Source organism: Aulostomus chinensis, chromosome 14 (assembly GCF_037954235.1).
Source record: "Aulostomus chinensis isolate RoL2024-O1b breed Wild chromosome 14, RoL_Achi_v1.0, whole genome shotgun sequence".
In the NCBI taxonomy this organism is placed as follows: domain Eukaryota; kingdom Metazoa; phylum Chordata; class Actinopteri; order Syngnathiformes; family Aulostomidae; genus Aulostomus; species Aulostomus chinensis.
The window spans coordinates 20,855,815-20,876,952 of NC_141333.1; the positions used below are offsets into that span (position 1 = coordinate 20,855,815).

At 49.4% G+C, this 21,138-nt stretch overlaps 1 protein-coding gene across 4 annotated transcripts in view; it reads left to right on the forward strand.

Moving 5' to 3' along the window:
• The window catches only part of trappc8 (trafficking protein particle complex subunit 8), a 28,749-nt gene continuing 7,611 nt past the window's right edge, over positions 1–21,138 (forward strand). For 2 of the 4 annotated variants that reach the window (XM_086224275.1, XM_086224276.1), the window contains exons 1-23: positions 1–316; positions 2,884–3,093; positions 6,281–6,364; positions 7,615–7,704; positions 7,971–8,145; positions 8,516–8,669; positions 9,412–9,508; positions 9,761–10,023; positions 10,704–10,819; positions 10,896–11,046; positions 11,971–12,071; positions 13,061–13,166; positions 13,377–13,508; positions 14,349–14,573; positions 15,077–15,182; positions 15,418–15,612; positions 16,362–16,522; positions 16,615–16,689; positions 18,133–18,238; positions 18,435–18,589; positions 18,735–19,174; positions 20,541–20,697; positions 20,822–20,918. In XM_086224275.1, coding sequence (XP_086080401.1) covers positions 160–316; positions 2,884–3,093; positions 6,281–6,364; positions 7,615–7,704; positions 7,971–8,145; positions 8,516–8,669; positions 9,412–9,508; positions 9,761–10,023; positions 10,704–10,819; positions 10,896–11,046; positions 11,971–12,071; positions 13,061–13,166; positions 13,377–13,508; positions 14,349–14,573; positions 15,077–15,182; positions 15,418–15,612; positions 16,362–16,522; positions 16,615–16,689; positions 18,133–18,238; positions 18,435–18,589; positions 18,735–19,174; positions 20,541–20,697; positions 20,822–20,918 — 3,553 coding nt within the window. In that variant the 5' untranslated portion in view covers positions 1–159. The remainder of the gene's footprint in view (positions 317–2,883; positions 3,094–6,280; positions 6,365–7,614; positions 7,705–7,970; positions 8,146–8,515; positions 8,670–9,411; positions 9,509–9,760; positions 10,024–10,703; positions 10,820–10,895; positions 11,047–11,970; positions 12,072–13,060; positions 13,167–13,376; positions 13,509–14,348; positions 14,574–15,076; positions 15,183–15,417; positions 15,613–16,361; positions 16,523–16,614; positions 16,690–18,132; positions 18,239–18,434; positions 18,590–18,734; positions 19,175–20,540; positions 20,698–20,821; positions 20,919–21,138) is intronic. The other 2 variants (XM_086224277.1, XM_086224278.1) reach the window with 2 other exon arrangements.

The following is a 21,138-nucleotide window of genomic DNA, read 5'->3' on the forward strand; positions in this document are numbered from 1 at the left end:
GACCGTTTTAGTTACACCGGAAGTAGGTTGGCGGATTCAACATGGCGGCCGTCTCCTAGCAGAGCAGGACCTGCCACCAGCGATGTAACAGTCGGTTCGTCCAACGACATTCGGGTTTCTTCGGTGTGTTCGCTGGTCGTGGTGCCGGTCCGGTCCGACATGGCCCAGTGTGTTCAGTCCGTGCAGGAGTTCGTGCAGGACTCGTTCGTCCCGATGGTCGCCGTCCTGTGCAGCGAGGAAGCCGACAGAGTGACTCGCAAGAACAACCTGAATTTCGCCGAACTGTTGCGGCCTTTCTGCAGACTGACGTCCGAAGGTGAGAGCACGTTCCAGAACCTCGACCGCCATTCTCAACCTCGAGCCGAACCGGGCTTTAGGGGGCTAACTGGCCCGTGTAGTCCTGGCTGGGCTGCTTTAGGATTAGCTAGCCGCTAGCAGCTAGCAGGCGGGGTTGTGACTAAGCAGCTGAGTGTTGACGGACTCGGAACACCTGAGTCCCCCGAGAACCTGCACAGCTGGTCGGAACCATTCAGGGCCGCACCGGCAGTGGAGGTTCTGTCCGCTAACTTGGTCCACAGTGGCGCGTCTACCTGTAAGTTTCAGGTGCAAATGATCGATATTTAATGATGAAGTTAGTCGTCGCTTTAAAGCTCGGCCCGAACCCGGTCCAGGTAGGTTCTGGCTCACACGCAGGTTTGGACACTGGTGGCCTGCTGGAGCTCTGAGAGACTTGGACTGAAGCTCGGCCAGGAATCCCGAGATGGACCTCGACACTTCAGCTCAGTTTATGATGCACATCTGGAATAAAATAGTCACCCAACATCTGGACTCCTTCCACCACCTCTGAGGGAGAGACCAATGAAGAGACCAGAGATTCCTGATCCATCATCCATCCATCCATCCATCCATCCATCAACCATCATCCATCCATCCATCCATCCATCCATCCATCCATCATCCATCCCTCCATGTTCTCCCTCTTCTCCTGTTCAGGGTGGTGAGGGTGGAGCCTATCCCAGCAGCCTTCCCCCTGGACAGGTCACCAGTCCATGGCAGGGCCAACACATAGAGACAGACAACCATTGGCTCTCCCAGCCACGCCTACGGTCAATTTAGAGTCTGGATTAACCTGGTCCCTCTTGATGTCTTTGGACTGTGGAGGAAGCTGGAGTACCAGAGAGAACCCAGCAGGAACAGGGAGAACATGGAGACTCACCCAGAAAGACCCTGTGCTCCAGCCGGGGCTCCACCCACAACCTTCTTGCTGGGGGGCCACGGTGATGACCACTGCTCCACCGCTGATTCTTTATTCCCAAACAAATCCGAATCATCTTTTTGTGGAACGGAGAAAGGAGCTTTGAATTCTCAGGGATATTGAATTCTAGAAGATGTATGTGTGAATGTTCCAGGTTCAGGGTTCTCTTCTCAAGTTCTCAGTGATTTGTTCTGCTGTATTTGAGCAGATGTTCTTCCTCCTGCACCTCTGAAATCCATGACATCCATGATAGTCACATGACTTTACGCCCATCAAACAGCCACTTAAACCATTTAGACCAGAGTGGCTGGTCGTCTGTTTGAGGAGTTTTTTTATTCCACATTTAAAATGGCTGCGGCTTCCTGTCTCCACGCCGCGCCTTTTTGTCAAAGTGATGACACGTTGGGCTCCTCCCACTCCAGATTGGAAATTGACTGTTGTGGATTTTTTAGGGCCGATGTTGATACTGATTTTTTTTTTTTTCACCACCCGTAGCCGATGACCAATCCAGGCTGCAGATTTCTCCCGGGCCAACATGTGGGGCCAATACTGCTTTGGCCCCCTCCCTCCTGAAACTCAGTGATTTTTCTGTGGTGTGAAGGTGGCAGCCTGCCTGCTAGGCGTCCCATCGCTAGGAGGGTAGCCAACCCAAGGCGAGTTTGGGCTCACGGATCTCAGTCGCCTGTCTGGGCCATCGACGGGCCTGGCAAAGACCACAGCCTCAGTGGTAAAGTTAAACTACGCTAAGCAGTTTCGCGTTGCTCGGCCATTTAGGACATTCGCTTCGCCGATCTGAAAGGCACGAATACTCTGACAATTTGTGGGTGCCAGAATCAGTAGAAGGGATCACATCCAAACCCCGGCGTTGGCTGAATGAAACTCCTACGGACACCACCGAATGACAACGTTGAGATTATTAATCCTGGGACCGATGCTGGTAACAGCTGTTCATACGGCCTACGACTGCGTGAACGGCTCCCTCAACACGGCGGCTAACAGTTTCATAAGTGAGGCAGGCGGCGTTCCCGTGGTTCAGTCTGACCCGCAGACTTGATGAGTAGATTTTCACACATTTGGCATTCATGTTTCTAATTTCAACAGGGAGGGAAATATTTCAGCCACGTTTAAGGGTTAAAAGATGCTTTTACAGTTTAAAAGCTACTGTTGTTTTGGAGTTGCTTCACCCTGCAAGTGGGGGAGGAGCAAGGCGTCGTCTGGCAACACAGAGCTGCTGTGGATGCCTGTCTGTAAATCACACTGGCCAAATTATATCTCTCTATAATTATATCTACCAAGCCACCCGCCTATCAGCCCATGCTGATAGAGGTGGAAAAAAAACGGCCTAATATATGGGCCGGCCGAAGAATCGGTGGATCCTTACTCCAGATGTTGGTTTTATCGTCGCTGGCTAACGGTCGTGAAGACCAGGGTTTTAGAGTTTGTAGAAAATGTGAATATCAAAGAAACTTCTGTTTTTCCTGGTCACGTTCATACGGGGGATGTTGGCTAATGGCCGTATCAGTGTATTGGCCTTTGGTATCCACTTTCGTCGTGCTACGGTAGCGTCAGCACGCCGTTGTGATGTCATCCAGTGTGCTGCTTCAGCTGCTTGTCTTTGTCTTTTCAAGGTCACATCCGGGACCCCAACAACCAGGTGCAGGTGGTGAAAAACCTGCGCATCTGCGTCAACAATGTGGTGACGAGCCCGAGCGCCGCGTCTGCTGCCCTCAGCCCCGCCCAGCGCAGACTGCTCAACGAAGTGGTGTTCTCTTGCCAGCCACAGGAGGGCGCTGTGGCCAGCACCATCACGGTGGGAGACTACGAGCTCAGCTTCAGTGGTACGGACGCCACGGCCGGGTTCATAGCCGTGTCCCAGTCTGTGTTTCGACAGAATTTAGTCCTCCAATGATTTTCAGCTGCTCTCTGATGATTCACCCCCAAACATGTCAGCAGCTCCTTCAGCTTCCTGCCAGCTGAACCTCGGTACCAGAGCAATGGAACTGGTCTGTGGTCCAGGGACCAGGACCAGGACCTGGCTTAGCTACTCAAAACAAAGGATTCCATATATCAAGTCAATTTTATTCTTGAAAATCACTTTAGGCGTAGAATTCCTGGCTTCTTGTCTAAAGAATAATGGATTACAGCGAAGGGAAGATGAAAAAGTGAAGAAAATAGAGGCTTCGATCTTTTGCGCAATATATCTTCAGTTTTTAGATGATTATATCCTGTCGTTCTTCAAAGAGTGAAAGTGTCCAAACACAAGTTGTAGGGACGGTGCCCGGAGTGCCTGCTCATCTCCAGGTAGCAGGCTGTTGTTGCAACCGCAGCGAACGAACACTCTGATTGGATCCTGGTCAGTCAAACCTGACTCTGCTGTCTGAAAACTGACATCTTAGTTTAGAGGAACTGCAAGTGTTTAGTCAGCAGCCTTGGGCAACAAACCCAGTTCATTCTGGTTGTTGAAGGTTTTTCTCAGCAGCAGTAGCCAGGCCCCTTGTCTCTGCTCTCTCATCGTGTAGACGGCTCAGTTCGAGCAGGACCAGTGCCATCTACTTCCAGCCTGCTGGGTCTCCCAAAGACGTGTGGTTCCAGCGTTGTTGTGCTCTTGTGTTTCAGTAAAGATTTACATGCGATGTGCATGACATTAGTACTTATCCTCCTTAGCTGAGATGGGCCACTGCCCGTCTCTCAGGATGTCCCAGGACCAGGGGTTTGACTCCAGGGTTAGGATAATATGATGCGGCCAAAGAAAGCCACAACCTAAGTGAGCGGTCTGAGTCTATGGCTCGTCCACAGTGCCTGCGATTAAAAACTCCAGATGGACCGGTGGAAAGAAGATGGAGAAAAAGTTGCTCTTATAAAACATAGATTTGAGACATGTTATAAATGCAAACCATGTCCATAAATTACATACAGTTGCATATAATTTTATATTTATAAAAGCGAAATTTTTAATTGCACGACCTTCAAATAAAAGAAAGGCGTCACTTAACCAAACACCATTTAAGGACACAACACGCAGAGCCGAGGGCGGATGGCCAGAGGCCCTGAGTGCCACCAGTCCTGGCCGCAGTCACGCCGCCCCTCACTCATGGAGATCTCATTCAGCAGTGAGGTCAGCAGCAGGTCGGTGGATGTCAGCAGGCTTGTGGCGGGCAGCGCGGTGGTCACACTGAGCCAGACAGCAGCGACCACACACACGAGCTGGATCACCATGTTCCTCCTGCTGGAGCTCAGCCTGCCAGCTGCTGTCAATCACACACAGACACACCAAGGTGATGGTGGACACCTCACCTGTCCCAGGTTCTCCTGTGTTCCATCTGCGGTTCATCATCTGTTAGAATGTTGAACTGCTGTGCGGGCTTGGGCGCTGATCTGAGCTCAAACTGTTGGTGTAGGAAACGTGGCACTGTCACTGAACACCAGTCCAGTTGGGTACACGTTCCGTGTGCCTTTCTCTGCACTCACCTGGATCGGCGTTGGGTCAGAACCTTCTCCAACTCGTGGAGTGACAGACCCCCACCAGCCTCTCTGAGAGCCAGGGGTACTCTGAGTAAGTCAACTCTAAGAACTTGGGACTTGCGCTGATCCAGCGTTCAGAGGGCTGGTCGTGTGTCGCGCTCCTCCTGCCCTCTTCTAAGGGTTCTCCTGTGGAACTGTAAGCTGATCAAACAACTGTGTTCTATCCCAGGAACCTCTGAAATAACTTGAAGACTTGAACATTACGACTAGGGAAGAGGGTTTGAGCTAATTATTGACTCGACTTCTTTATGAGATGAGGCTTTAAAAAGTAAGGAAAGTGTACTTTTGCTCCTTGGGCCATGAGATAATTGTTAGACGTCAGTGTTCGTTAATTATGCAAACTGGGTACTTGTTTGGATCCCTGTGTTTTGTAAAACTCATCTTCCTTTCACACAACTCACTAATAGATTCTCAATTTCATCCATCGCTTCTATCAGCAATAACAATATGATCTAGAAAAATGATGACATCACTGCATGGAAGTCTGAGGGGTAACACGGTTGTTGGGGGGAGATCGATCCCAACTAATGTTGGGGCAACATCATCTTAACCGTCACCTCCAAAGCTAGAGACCCTCCTCCAGGGAGCTGAGACCCAAGATGGTTAGCTCAGCAAAGTGGCTGGTAGTGGGTGGGAAGTGTTAGCATTAGCGAATTCAGGTCCAGGCTAAATAGCTTAGCAAAGTGGCTGAAAAGTGTTAGCATCAGCTAGCTCAGGTCCAGGATGCTGGTTAGCTTAGTAAAATGGCTGGTAATTTGTAGGAAGTGTCAGCATCAGCTAGCTCAGGTCCAGGATACTGGTTAGCTTAGCCCAATGGCTGGTAGTGGGTGGGAAGTGTTAGCATCAGCTAGCTCAGGTCCAGGCTAGTTAGCTTAGCCCAATGGCTGGTAGTGGGTGGGAAGTGTTAGCATCAGCGAGCTCAGGTCCAGGCTAGTTAGCTTAGCCCAATGGCTGGTAGTGGGTGGGAAGTGCTAGCATCAGCGAGCTCAGGTCCAGGATGCTGGTGTGTCCAGCAAGAATCCTCCTCCTCCTCCTCATCAGTAGCAGGAGTCGCTCTTCTAGTCCTCAACAAACATTTGGTTCTGTTGACCCAAGTTCCAATGGAGCTTTGGAGGTGCTGTGTCAAATCACTGCGCCCAGTCAGGAAAGTAGTTCTGGCTACACTACTGGTTCTAACAGTACAGTGTCTTAGAATTTTTAACACAATTTGGTTTTAGAGAAAAGCTGTGATGTTACAGTCACATTAACATTTGTGAAGTAGAGGGAGAGAGAGGTGTGATGTGACGCTGGTCATTTCCCAGATCATTGCTGTGGTGGCTTGTGGTTCTGATTGGTGGACTGTAATAGTGGTTCAGCAACATTAGAACGTCACTGAGGTGTCCCTCCACCATAATGTCTTATCACCTTGGTTTTTCCCTTGTTGATGTGTAAATGCTCATTTTGAGGGACGAGACCTTCAAGGAAGACTAACACCAGCCTTGGCTCTCTGCTTCCACCTGTCAGATCTCTCTCTTAAAGCTAGCAACCCGTGGTACAGTGCCTGGAGAGAAACACTGGTGGAAGTCAGCACCTCCCAGCACTACACAGGTATCGCTGTAGCTGCCCTGCTCCTCTCGCTCTAGTTTCCTGTCCCACACTCTCCTCCGGCTTCTTCTGCTTCTTTAAAGGTGGTGGATTCTTCCTCCCACACCCGTGAGAGCAACCCTCCTCTCTCATCTAGGCCTGTGTTTCCTCCTCAGCTGCCCTGCCTCCTCCTAACCTTAGAGCCGTCTTGACCTTTATTCCAAGCTGACACTGTGTTTAATATTCAACTCTGTAAATGTGTGATGTCTTTACTGTGTGCGGTTGTGATGGCGCGCGTATGTTTATGTCTCGCCGGAGCTGCGTGGCAGGTTTCAGCCTGTTGTGGAGCACTGCTGTCAGCATCTCCATGTTCCCCTCAGCCGACCGACATCTTTACACTAAAGTTTCCGTCACTGCAGAAGTAAACAGTGAGAAGGAGAAGAGTCGATGAGCTTCACGCCTCCTTCAGCAGGGTCCCCTCTACCAACCCACGTCACTGTTGCAGGCACTGGTAGTAGAGACGCGCCGTATTGGAATGGAGTTTGAACTGGTTTGAACCAGGCCGATATTATGTGGTTTTGTGATATTACCATTTAATTCATACTGAAAAACATCAATATAAACGAACACGTTCAAGTTGAAAGGAAAAGCTCATGACTCGTCGTTGCATCATCACAAACGAGAAGCAATGACCAGCGTCAGCTGATGGCTCCTGGCTGCGAGCACAAAGCTAATGTTGGGCTACGAAGGAGCAAATGTGTTACCGACTCCTTCGTTGTCTCAGAGATGGCAAAGGCTGCTGTAAGAGCAGAGTCCAGGCCGGGTGGCGGCACCAATGTGCTGGCTGTTGGAGTTTAACATCTCCAACAGTCACACCAGATCTGTCAGTCAAACGGCCTGTTCCTGGTCAACTGCATTACAACCCATTGAACCTCCATTCTTGCTCAGGCTCCATTCCAGCCTGCGTGAGTGCTCGGGTCCAGGTTCAGGTTCAGGTCCAGGTCCAGGTGTTTGTCGGTGTCATTGTGTGGTGGCTGTCAAGTAACAAGCCGACTTTTTGGGGAAATGCAGGTATGGTGCCGCATCTCCAGAGCCTGACAGGAAGGCAGAGACCGAGCACAGACGGGGGGGGGGGGGGGGGGGGGGTGTCTCTGGCTCTGGCTCTGGCTCTGGCTCTGGGGAGGACCGGCTCTATGCGCATTTCCCTGAAAGAGTTGGAATGACAAAGACAAAAGGAGCCAGTTTGAGATGTCTGTCTGTCTCGTTGTCTCTAGCTACCACGCCCTGGTTTGAAGCCTACAGGGAGAACTTCCTGCAGTCGATGCCTGCATCTGACCACGAGTTCCTCAACCACTACCTCGCCTGTATCCTTCTTTGGCACTGGCGCTTTTGTTGGTCAGGTGAAGCTCATGAGCGCCAACAGCAGGGAGGAGGGTGAGGTTCCCCCTTACTCCTGGATGCTGCCAGCTGGGGCCTGATGCAGCTGCAGGGATGTCAGACATGACCAACTGATCAATAATGGCCAAGTATCGAGTCACTTCAAGTATATTACTGATTATTAGTAGTTTTATTAGCAGTAGTCTGGCCGCTCTTCCCTTCTGTAGTTTCCTTGACGGCAGGCTGCTGTCAGGCCTGCTGGTGGTGTCCTCGACGGAGGCGGTCCCCGTGGAACAGTTCCTCAAGCTGTCCCAGGAGCAGCACCGCATTCAGCACAGCGGAGAATACACCAACCCCAAGTGGTTTATCCCCAACACGCTCAAGTACTACGTCTTACTGCATGACATGAGTGAGGGGGAGGAACAGAGGTACTGATCACACCTGTGTGATGTAATCATGCTCGAATGTAGATGCCACTATCGCCATGGTTACTGCTGGAATACTGAACAACTAGGCGCCACGTTTTGGGATATTTTTCATTTAGAATGAAATGAAGTGTATGTGTGAATGTGAAAAGTACTCGTCTCCTAACAGCAAAGTCAACAATGTACTTCTTTTTTCAAAGCAGGAGGACCGTAGTACTTATACTGCTGACTTTACTCCTAATACTGTAATACTAATACTACTGCTGTTATTAAACTGTGATCATTTTGTTGGATTTTGGTTTGGGTCATATTGACGATCCCGCTGTGATGCGTCTGTGTCGGTTGAGGCTCTGATCTGTGCTCCTTCCTCCAGGGCAGAGAGTGTCTACGAGGACATGAAACAAAGGTATGGTCCTCAGGGCTGCTACCTGCTGAAGATGAACTCTCGCAGCATCTCAGCTGAGGAGGACGAACAGATCCCAGACCCCTGGAGTCAGTACCTGCACAGGAATGAGCTACATAGCCAGGTACGCTCGGTAGCCTCGCTCTCATTAGCTTCTGCAACTTTTCAGTTTGGAAAGACAACGCTGAGTGTAAAAGCTTCCCAACCAGGAGTTCGATGGACGGAGCAGGCCACATGCTTCAGTGATGATGTCATCGCACAGGACTCACAGTATGATACAATAGTTTAAATTTGATGATGTCTGCCAAGCAGGAAGAGTGATCAGTTGTTTGTTGGCAGTTAATCTGCAAAAACGAACGGGCAGATCTTTATGATGCTGATGTTAGAAGCAGTGAGTGGGGGACTTGTGGAGGCAATCTGGAAGAGTGCTCTGGCTGTCAGCGGGTCAAAGCTCCTGGCATGATTTTCCTCCCCAGCTGGCGTGAGCTGCACCCTCGTGCTGACCACTCAGAGGTCATCAGGCATTTGGAGTAGTGGGCTGAGATTGAGGACTCAGCACTTTGCAGGTGGTCTTCGTTGACAGGAAGCCACTCATCCTCTTAGTTGACAGAACCACCTTGACCATCGTGTGCATACAAACGATGTGGAACTGTCTGCTGGGGAAAATGTGCAGAGAACCTGGAACTTAATACAACTAAATGAGTGTAAAGTGGAGCTCTGGTGATGTCTGCTGTCCCCTGACTGCTTCAGTCTAAAGCTCTGCTAACCATCTAATGCTGATGGTTAGTCTGCCTTCAGTGTGGGGTTCTTATTGCCTCCAACTCATCGCTGGTCTGTGGCTGCTAATGTGGTGTCCGTTCCCACAGGACACGGCTGATGAAGCGGCTCCAGCGGTGAACAGTGCTGCTGTAGAGAACGATGTCAGTGCAGCTCCGGCGGACGGCCATCACTTATCAGAGAAAGGTCGGTCGCCTCAGCAGCAGCTTCACATCCACGATACATTTGTGCTGCGTTGCCTCTGCCAAGGAGGGCATATCTCAACTTTGCCTGTCCGTCTTCCTGCAAGCACAATGATACAAAAACTCTGAGGCTGAATTTCACCAAACTTGGAGGGTTGTAGCTCAGGCCGGGCAAGAACCTGTTCCAACTCTTATAAATTGGGTTGCATCTGTATTAACTGAGTTGCTTCATATGTGCAATGCTGTTTCCTATCAGATGGAGTGTCCAACAGTCTAGAAAACCATCCTCTCCAGCTGGACTCCGTCAGCAGCTCAGGGAGCCTGCACACACTAAGTGCCGTCACTGCTGACCTCAAGAAAGGTGCGCGAGACCCAGAAAGCCATGGAGGCGCAGCAGGGAGCCACGGGGCCTGCCTGACACTGACGGACCACGACCACATTAGACAGTTCATCCAGGAGTTCACCTTCAGGGGCCTGCTGCCACACATAGAGAAGAACATCCGACAGCTCAACGACCAGGTACTGCATGATGCGTCCACTGGCTCCACCCTGCTGGGCTGTGGCGGAGGGATACACCGGTAGCTTCATAGTTCTAATACAGCTTACGATGTTAAAGTTGTCTGCGTAGAAACTAGTTTTTGTAATGTCCACAGTTGATATGGGCTGAAAACACACATGAACATGTGATTCTGTCCTCGTCATTGATGCAAAGAAGAAACTGAGCTGATGTAAATATCGATCGCAGGACTGATGCTGATAGATGAGAAGATTCGTATCTGCTGACATTATTGATGATCCCTAACTTGGCCCCAGCCCCCTCTAGTGGTGTGTAGTCAACTCGCTCTGACACCAAGTGACACCAGAGGCCAACTTCTCCACCTCTGAAGCTCCTTGTTAGATCCAGAAACTTATCCAAACCATGAAACACTGGCAGGATTGCAGACATGCTCAGCTAATACCAGGTCACGATCATGTGGTGTGAGCTGGAGCTGAATGAGTGGGAGATGTTGGTTCCCACAATAATTTCAGTCATATTATCAGTTGTTTTTTCTCAGTTTTATTTGTGAGTGAGATTCATTGATAAAAGAATGGTGACTTGAAGCTGCAGCACCACCGTGTGTCTCGGTGGACTGACCGAGTCGTAGTGACTGGTGCTGCCCAGGCTGACACCCACCAACTCCCTGCCTCTCTGTCCGCAGCTGGTCTCCAGGAAAGGGCTGAGTCGGTCTCTGTTCACAGCCACCAAGAAGTGGTTCGGTGGAGGGAAAGTTCCAGAGAAGAGTGTCAGCGAGCCAAAGAGCACCAGCGGCCTGCTGTGAGCTCCTCGCCTCCTCACATGCCGTCTCTCAGGGTACACAAGCGCTGCTGACCCGCCCCCTGTGTGATTTCAGGTATCCTCCAGAAGCCCCTGAGCTACAGATCAGGAAGATGGCGGACCTGTGCTTCCTGGTTCAGCACTACGAGCTGGCCTACAGCTGCTACCACACGGCCAAGAAAGACTTCCTATCAGACCAGGCCACGCTGTACGCTGCAGGGGCGCTGGTGAGAACACACAACCTTCTGTCTCTCCTCATGTGGTGCAGGTCTTAATCCCATTAAGTATCTGGCCTGAGCCTTAAAGCTGCATTGACCCTAGACTCTGTCTGAGTCCTGCACGCAGTGTCACGGTTTGAATCGCTTATCTCTGACGCCAGTTTGACTGGTGGACAGCAGTACCTGGAGCAACCCGAGGGTGCAGGAGCCCAGTTCCAAAGCAAAAAACTGTCGGCAGTGGGATGTGGGCGAGTGAGTCTGCCTGCAGGTTTGAGGGGCGTAAAGAGCACAAAACTCCCACAGTGGAACAGAAAGATGAATACTGATGATCATCAGAACAAATTCTCACACTTTCTTTTATTTTTATCACAATTCATCTCAACACTGTGATTTTTGTTCTTGTAGCAAAGTACTTTGTGGTTGAAAATTAAGCTTTGAATCATAATGATTGATAATAATTGATGAACGATGGGAGCTGTAAGAGTGCCTCCCTACATCACCTGGAATGCGTGCTTGTGAAAAAGTTCACGTTTAAGTTTAAATTAAGCAGCAAGGTCCCTAGAATAAAGAAATGAAATGCTGCTCTGGCTGAAGTGGGTCATGAGCAGGAGCGAGATAGAGGTGACGAGGTGTCATACAACCCTCGTAAAGTTACTGATTTTCTGTATTGATAAGAAGACAAAGTTAGTACATCAAGCCCAGGAATAAATGTACAATTTATTTAAGCGGCCGACACAGGCCTGTGTGGGCGGATGTAGTAGCACACTGTGGTTCTGTTCATCAGTTCGCCCTTTCAGGTGTAAAATGAGTATACAATTTTGAGTCCCACGATCGCAATGTAACTCCTATGTTTGACCAGCAGTGGTTATTCTCTCTGTCCTTCATTGCTCCACCCCTCCTCCCTCCATCCCTTCACCCCTGTTCCTTCTGAAGGAAATGGCGGCGGTGTCGGCCTTCCTGCAGGCTGGAGCTCCCAGGCCGTACCCGGCTCACTACATGGACACAGCCATTCAGACATATCGAGATGTCTGCAAGTACGTCCCTCGTCCGTCTCCGTCATTCTACTGTCCCTCTGTGGGTTGTTGAGGTGAACCACACCCTGTTCTGAATGGACGGCAGGAAACATTTCTGCCTGACAAAGGATATCGACGACTAACCAGAGAGTTCCGACTTCTTTCTTTTAAACATTCAAGTTATCGGCTAATAAACAAAGTCTCTCGGGGGATAAACCTCCTGATAATCACATCCAGCATTTAAGAGAAACTGAATAAAAAACAAATACTCTCCAGTAGGGATGCACTGATTGGTTGGTCGGTGACCGAAATTGGCAGATCTTCATGTGACCGGCGGCCGGCCAATCAGACAGAGAGATGCCGATTTTATGCTGGTCAACTTCACTCACGCCACATCGTCAGCAGCACACATGCACGCACATGCAGTGTTGCCAACATTGCAACTTTTATTGTGAAAAGCAACTAGCGACAAATCTGGCGACTTTTCCAGTCCCGGTTTCTGTGAAAAAGCGTGTATTGCTGCTGTCGTTAGCGAGTGGCGGGTGCTGCGGTAAGCCCCTCCCCTATCCCACAGCATTCACAGGAGGTCAGTCTCATTCATGAGTGTTGCAGAGCAGTCACTGTTGCAGAGACCTGTGCTGCTCCACGCCCAGGCTGCAAATGAACCATGCATGCCAAATCCAGATGACCAGTTATGCAAATTAGGCAGTGACATCATTTAGTGACTTCTAACATGTTGGCATTACCACGCCAATGGAGTAGAGTACACCTCCTGGACTCTTGCACCTTTAAGTTAGACTTGAAGAACTTGTCTTTTGTGGATTGAATGCAGCCGTCTGGTGTGTATTGTGGTTGATTTGCCACGATGTCACCACGAGGCTGCGTTTCCTTGATGTACATATTTGGAACAGGTTCAAAATCCTCTTTTAATGAACAACAACTTCTGCAGGCTCACTGAATCAGTGATGGAATGTAGAAGTGATCCAGCTTGTCATCTTTGCCGTCCACAGGAATATGGTGCTGGCCGAACGCTGCGCTTTACTCAGCGCTGAGATTCTCAAGAGCCAAGGCAAATACTCCGAGGCTGCAACCCTCCTAATCAAGATGACGAGCGAGGTGAGGAAACGCTGTTGTTGTGGGTGCACCGCCTGCACGCTCCTGAACAAGATGAGCGAGCTCTGATTGGTGAAGCTAAAGTCCCAGTCGTCTCTACAATGTAACCACAACATTTGTGCCCAGTTGATGATGGATTCACTCTCGTGGCAGATTAATGACTGACAATGTGCTGGATTCATTCAGCTTGGTCTTGATTTCCCTTCTTACCAGGACTCGGACCTGCGGAGCGCCCTGCTCTTGGAGCAGGCAGCGCACTGCTTCATTAACATGCGGAACCGTATGCTGCGCAAGTTTGCCTTCCACATGATCCTGGCTGGTCATCGGTTCAGCAAAGCGGGACAGGTGAGCTGATGACCCATCCTGGATCTACTGCTCCAAAATTGTTTGTCTCAACTTTATGATATTCGCGTATGTGATAAAGCTGCTATCACGACCCGTCCTGAGCCTTCAGACCACAAGCCTTGATACCAGGTGTGCGCACCAGGGTACGTGTCCTGAATGCACCGGAGCTCTGATCCCTGAAACCACAAGAGGAAGTGGTCTCCTTTGTCTCTCTCCCTGTCTCCCTCCCTGGTTCCCCCTGTCTCTCCCTCCCTCCCTCTGCTAGTAATAAATATTAAAAGCCTTTCAAATGGAGGTGTGACAGGTGTTTGTTGGCCCCTGATCAGGGAAGTCAGCACCAATCACAGGAGACGGGTTGAGAGTCCAGGGTGAACACGCTCAGCGGAGCGTGTGATCCCACCACATCTGGACAGATGTTATACCCCTGGGGGAACCCCTTTTTTTAGGAAATCAGAAGTGGATCGTTGTAAGGTTGCTGCCCAGAGATGAGATCCAGGGTGAGTTCCATTCAGGATGTGATCCTAGTTGGTCCTAGATCTCATCTGTGGGCACCAAACTTCTCACACTCCATGTCTGTAAAACACTTTCTCCCCCGGATGTTATTACCAGATGTGTACAGGGACAAAGCCGACTGACTATGTGAGAACACGGCGGTCAGACTAGACTTCAGCTGGGACATCAGGGAGCGAGAACACGGAGTGACTTGACTTCTTGCTTCCCTTGAAAACCTGATAGTTGGTGTATCATAATGCAACTGGTTTTGTTCTCTTCAAGACTCCTTTCCTGCTCCTTGTTGATTTGTTCATGCAGTGCTCAGTTGTCTCTCCTGTCTTCCTGCAGAGGAGACACGCCCTGCGCTGTTACTGTCAAGCCATGCAGGTATACAAGGGGAGGGCCTGGTCTTTGGCCGAGGATCATATCAACTTCACCATCGGTCGTCAGTCCTTCACACTTCGGCAACCAGAGAACGCTGTATCGGCCTTCAAACAGATCCTGACCAATGACAGCAGGCAGACGGCCACACAGCAGGGGGCCTTTCTCAGAGAATATCTCTACGTGTACAAGGTGCAGCAACACGAGATCTTGCGTGTCTGCTTACGCCACTGAATTGCAAGATGAACACAACCTTGTATTCGTGGGTGACCTCACAAATACAGAAGGCGACGACCCGTTTTTTCCTTCCCATCTAAGCCAGTATCACTTTGATAATACTGATATTACTGCTTTCTGTCCTGTTTGTCTTTCTTTGCCTTTTGCGAATGAAAATTAAATATTCTGAAATGGGACGTTGCTGCTGTTGACGGCATTTATGCCTGAAAGTCACAGGCTTGCTGGGATGTCGACCAGGAGAGTGAGGTGACCTCAGGAATACAGCCTCTCAGACAGAGAAGCCACATATTGAACTCAAGATCTCATCATTCCAACCCTACTTGATGATAATTATATCACAGTGCAGCTATTATAAACATATTGAAATCACTTTTAGCTTCATAGGCTAAAACAGTGAATTTACCTTGTGATGGATTATCATTGTTTGTAACCAACCCAGATGCTTGTGTGTTTTCCAGAGTGTGTTGGGGGGAGATGAAGTTGACCTTCCTGAGCTGCCTCTGCCCTGCATCCACACCTCAGCCACCAGAATCTACTTCGGCCATGAACGCCGCCTCGCAGAGGGTAAAACTGATTACTGAGCTTTTATCGCTTCAGGAGGAATCTTGTGTCTATCGTATTGTTGAACAGGAAGTGGTTCATATTTGTTCAGAAAAGCTACACGCGATTGTGGTGAGAAAAGTCCAGTCTTACCCAGAAGACACTCATCATGTTGTAAGGTTGCGAGCTGTCTTGTGTGACGCAGAGGTGACGGTTAGATAATTGACCGGCTCAGCTCTGAATCATTTGACGTGTGCAGGTGAGAAGCAGGCAGCCACGCACGTGTCTCTGGACCAGGAGTATGACCAGGATCTAGCTGCTATGTGGTGTAAGCTGGAGGAACAGCTTGTAGCTGCTGCCAATGGGGGGGCCATGCCAGGCAACTTCCAGCCCACCCAATGCTACCTGAACAGCCAGACAGACAACCTGCGCCACCCACTGGCTGTGGTGGAAGGTAAGAGGTCCTCAGTCGCCTGTCCACATCCAAGTACTGTATTTTCCGCACTATAAGGCACATCGGATTATAAGGTGCACCTTCAATGAATGGCCTATTTGAAAACTTTTTTCATATATAGGGCGCACCGCATTATAATGCACATAGAATAGAAACTACTGTAGTGGCTGGGGTTGCGTTATGCATCCACTAGATGGAGCTGCACTAAAGGGAATGTCAACAAAACAGTCAGCTAAGTCAGTCAGTCAAACTTTATTCATAGAATACAAACCAACGTTCTGACAACTCCGTTCACTCCCAAAGCAAGTCGGTGCATTCACAATACGGTACTGTACGTACCGGTAGCTGCTGACTGACAGCCTTGGGTTTGAACTCTGCGTCGTAAGCGTGTCTCTTGAAAGGAGCCCTTTTGGGGTCTTTATACACACACAAGTGGTGTGGGACTGGAATTCCCCTTTACCGTTTTTACCGCTGTTACTAGCCATAATTATCCAATATTGATCCATATAGAAGGCGCATCGGATTATAAGGCACACTGTCGGTTTTTGAGAAAATTAAAGGCTTTTATGTGCGCCTTCTTGTGCGGAAAATACGGTAGTCACTGCTCAGGTGTTCTGGTGCTTTAACGGATGCTTGTAGAAGTACCTGCTGTATGTTCCCATGTTGTTGTCAGCCCTCATCCCAGCCTCTCAGTCAGTATCCCATTTACAGTGAAGGGCCTTGACACAGCCTTCATTCTGTCACTGCAGAGCCGATCATAGTGGAGTTGATGCTTAGGAACCCTCTGAAGGTCTCTCTCGTGCTGTCCCACCTCTCACTCCTGTGGAGGTTCTCAGCTGATGCTGGGTCTGTGTCTCAGGACAAGACAGCCGGAGAGGTCATCACCAATGAGGAGGCTCTGGCGAAAGGGGTGGGCAACATCTTCACTTTGACATTGTGATTGATACACGCAAGAAAAAAAATCTGTTCATGGTCTCCTCAATATATATTTTCTTCTTTCAGATGGCACAGAAAGATGACATCGTCACGACTGAGACCATCCTGGAATTTCATATGTGTTCAGAAGAAACAAAAGTGGTAAGATGTCCTGACGGTGAAGGTGGTCTGACCGTTCGCTCTGTCACGGTCTCTGAAGACAGTCTGCACCCACCAACATCTGGTTTGTCTGGAGTGGGATAATTGGCATTTAGTCCGAGTTCAGATGATGCTGCAGCGGATGTGGGTCTCCATCAGTATTGGCTCCCATCAGCATTGCTGTGCTGTTGATGTGGGAGAAGGGTTTGCATGCTGCTGCAGAGCAGAGGAAAAGCTGTGAGAGGATGATGGTGCCTGGGAAGAGAGTTGGTCCCTTCTGTCCCAGGTTGAGCCCCAGGAGGTGCAGACATTGGGCTGAACAATTTTGGAAAATAATGTAATTGCGATTTTATGTGCCCTCAAAATTGCAGTTTTGATTTAATATGCGAGGATATTTTCAAGGTCCTCTTTTCATGTATTTCTCCTAACACAAGCAAGGGGGGGGCACTCTGTACTGCTTATCCACTGTGTTCATTAAAGCCGTAAACTCAGGTTTGTTTCTATTCTAGTTGGCATCATCTTTTGCTGTCAACTGTGTTTTTGCTTTTGTTGTTCTGCTTGTCGTTTTGAGTTGTGGTCATGCGGAGTAACGCTTTCGAAGTGTTCGTTAGAGATCCCTGACAGCGGGTACTTGGCTTTGATGAAGTTGAAGCACTGGTAGCAGGCATTTTAGCCATGCAGCTGTCGTCCATGGCTTTGTGGTGTTTTTCCAAGTCTTGATGCAGGTTTGTAGTGTTACCTCTGAAGGTGGCATTGGTTGCAAGGCAGGTTCTGCTCAATATCTGGTGTTGCGCAGCATCTCCTTTTTTATAGCCAAAAATAATTCCGCACAACTGGCGTGCTGCTTCTCTTTGGCACTAAACTTTTCTGCAGTGTCAGCTTCTGTGAGGCCATCGTGCAACAGGTCAAAGCTCGGCTCCACTCATAAGTCACGTGACTGGTCAAAGGTCAAATTACAGCTTTTGCGGTTAGAAAATCTTGCTTTCTCATATTGTGATATAATCGCAAAGGCAATTAATCGTTCAGCCCTAGCAGACATCTACGTGTCGATGTCCTTGAGCCATGCAGAGACACATCTTTAATGCGTGTGTGAGAGCATGTAGGAGAGACACAGCTGAGTGTTATCGGTCCTACAGTGATAGGAGGAGCCACAAGAGGAGATAACGCGTTGTGGGGTTCAGTATGAAAAAAGAACAGCATGGGCCCCATGACTACACCCTGAGGGACACCAGGGTTACTCACCACTTCAGTGTCTTTTGTGGGGAGTCTCTGGCTTCCTCCTTTTTAGGGACAAAAAGCAAGTCCCCAAGTCCTGTTTTATGACTAAGATGAGGTTATTTCTCAGTATGTAAATGTAAAGTGGTGGTGGAGGGCAAGAGAGAGAACGCTAACTGAAGCCCTGAGGTTTGCTGCACTTTTAACAATTAGTGTGACCTTTGATCCCAGGCTCGACTCAGGCTGCTGCCACACAGAATTGGCCACCTGAACATCGTTGGTGTGGTGTACAACCTGGCTGCTGCTTCCTCCGGAGAGACGGCTTCCAGCACTGATGGTAAACAACTGACTTGACAGATACTTGCTTGGGCTTATTCACTGGTACAGGATTGACTTTTGTTTCTTCTTCTTATCCAACAAAACCTGATCATGTCATTGGAGTGTGTCAGTTACAAAGACCAAGCTTTGATTTCAGGAAGTTGTATGTCCTGCTGGAATACTGACACTCCTTATGGATTCTGTTCGGTCTACAGGGCAGCAGAAGTTGGATTTGATGGTTCGTGGCAAACAGGACCTGAAGATCCAGGGCCCCCGACTCAACCAGAACAAAGAGGACAAGATGATAGTTCGTTATGGACCTGATCGACGCCTGGATCCAGTCATCACACCACCCATGCCCTTGATGGAGGTACTATCACTGCCAATGTTCCATCATGTTAACAGACCCTTTTTTCTGTTGTCATGTTCTTTTCATCATCTGCAATCCTTTGTTATACACCCTTTATTGTATGTGTGTGTGTGTGTGTGTGTGTGTGTGTGTGTGTGTTTTCTAGGTCTTCTTCCTACAGTTTCCCACTGCCCTGCTGTGTGGGGAGATCAGGAAGGCCTATGTTGAGTTCTGTAATGTTAGCAGTGTTTCTTTGTGTGGCCTGCGAGTGGCTTCCACACATCCAGATTTCTTCACCTTTGGCAGCCAGGCCACTACACCCCTCACGCCCATCAGCCCAACCTCAGCTGAAAATTGCTCTGCCTATAAAACTTTGGCCACGCCCCCTGGAGCCCTGCCTGGCTCAGTGGCATCAGAGACGTTGGTCTCAGCTGAGGACTTCAGCCAGATGTCCGGTGTGATGGAGATCCCTATTGATGGCAGCAGTCTGCAGCCGGGGGAGTCCACCCAGTTGCCTCTCTGGCTCCGAGGACCAGACCAAGAAGGGGTCCACGAAATCAGCTTCCTGTTCTACTACGAGAGCACAGAGAAAGGAGTCAAAATCAGGTGAAGGCTAACATATCTGAAGGGTAACTTGAATTACAAAATCAGGTGAAGGCTAACATATCTGAAGGGTAACTTGAATTACAAAATCAGGTGAAGGCTAACATATCTGAAGGGTAACTTGAATTACAAAATCAGGTGAAGGCTAACATATCTGAAGGGTAACTTGAATTATAAAATCAGGTGAAGGCTAACATATCTGAAGGGTGTTCACACTGCTGGAAATCTGTTTGATGTGTTCTAACATCTCTGACTGGCCTGGTTCAGGTTCTGAACAGGACAGGAGTCAAATGGGGTTGTCTAGTCCCAGACCCAGAGTTGTAACCAAGGAAGGATCAAAATTATGCATTTTGGCAGCATTTCTAGTTAAATGGTGCAGCTCTTCTAGCCTGTAGTGCACTGGTCTACCTTACCATCGCAACTCTCAGACCAGTTGCTTGCTGGTTAAATCATCTGATGTGCTGCTACTCAGCTGGGCTTTGTATTTAACTGAGTGATAAAGCTCAGTTGGAGGGACAAGCTTTTAATGGAGAATTAGCAGACCCTTGGATGTTTATTCCATAACGCAGCAGCCAACACGAACCCATGACCCATGAATGGAACCACTGTGACACACTTCCTTGTGCACATGCAGGGCAATGTTCAGCAGCAGCAGCCAACAGACCAAAGCCGGCAGATTTTCAGGCTGTTGGCTGCTAACTTGCTTTGATGGGGCATCGCGTTCCGGCGGGTAGAGATGTAGAATAAATCCTGTTCAGACCGCTTGTCTTGTGTTTCTGTTGGCATGAATTACAGTGAAACTTTGCCCCCAAAATGCATTTTGCGTTTCTTGATGTTTTCCCCTCCTGCATCACTGCTTAGCAGCACCAGAATGCAGAAAGAGCCAGCCACTCATGTTCAGCTTGAGGCAACAAAACAGTCAAAAAATATCCATCAAGAAACTCCCAAGGTCTCATCCAGACAACCTGGAGAGTTTTCTGGACAGTTTAGCTGTTGTTAGTCATCCATCTTCTTTAGCTTCAAGCTAAATACACGTGGCTGGCTCTTCCTGCAGTCTGGAGTCATTAAGAAGTAATAAAGGAAGGAAAAACCTCTCTGTGGGCTCAAGACTCCTATTAGTGAGTACCTGAGAGGCTAAAGTACACTTTTAGAGTGCAGCATCACTTTAAATGATTTTAGATTGACAAACAATATTGTGGCTGTGGGCTGACGGGCGCTAACGCAGCAGCATGCGCAGCAGCAGGCGCAGCAGCAGGGGCAGCAGCAGGCGCAGCAGCAGGCGCAGCAGCATGCGCAGCAGCAGGCGCAGCTCCGATGAGTTGTATGAGGTGCTTGATTTACTCATCTTCCTCTTCCTCTTCATATGAAGTCATCGGGTGGTGCGTCACACCGTGTTCATCTGTGCCACTCACTCTCTGAGTGTGCAGGCGTCCGCCTGCCGCAGCAGCGTCCCTCCTCACCACAGCCCAGAGGACAAAGGCAGCAGTGGAACACTGGTCTTTATTGATGTGGAGAACATCAACACGGTGAGAAGCAGCACGTTACACACCTGCAGCACAGCCACAGAGCGGTTTCGTCATCTCATGTTGAAGCTGGTGTATGTTTGAACCGCCCTCCTCTTCTTCCTCCTCTTTCTCTTCCTCCTCTCAGAGTGAAGCTGGTGTCCGGGAGTTCCACATCATTCAGGTGTCCAGCAGCAGTCAACACTGGCGCCTCCACAAGTGTATCAACCTGGCCAAGGACAAAGGTGAGTCGACCTGAGGCACCCCCACTCCTGGTGCTGCAGCTGCAGGACCAATAAATACACAGCACAGAAACTGGATGTACCTGCACAGGTGCCACCATTTAATCTGACCACTGTTACACCAGTGCACAAGAGCAGGGAAGAACACATTCATTGAGAGCAGGTGGAGAACCTCCCTCCTAGTAGAGCAGATGGAGAACCTCCCTCCTAGTAGAGCAGGTGG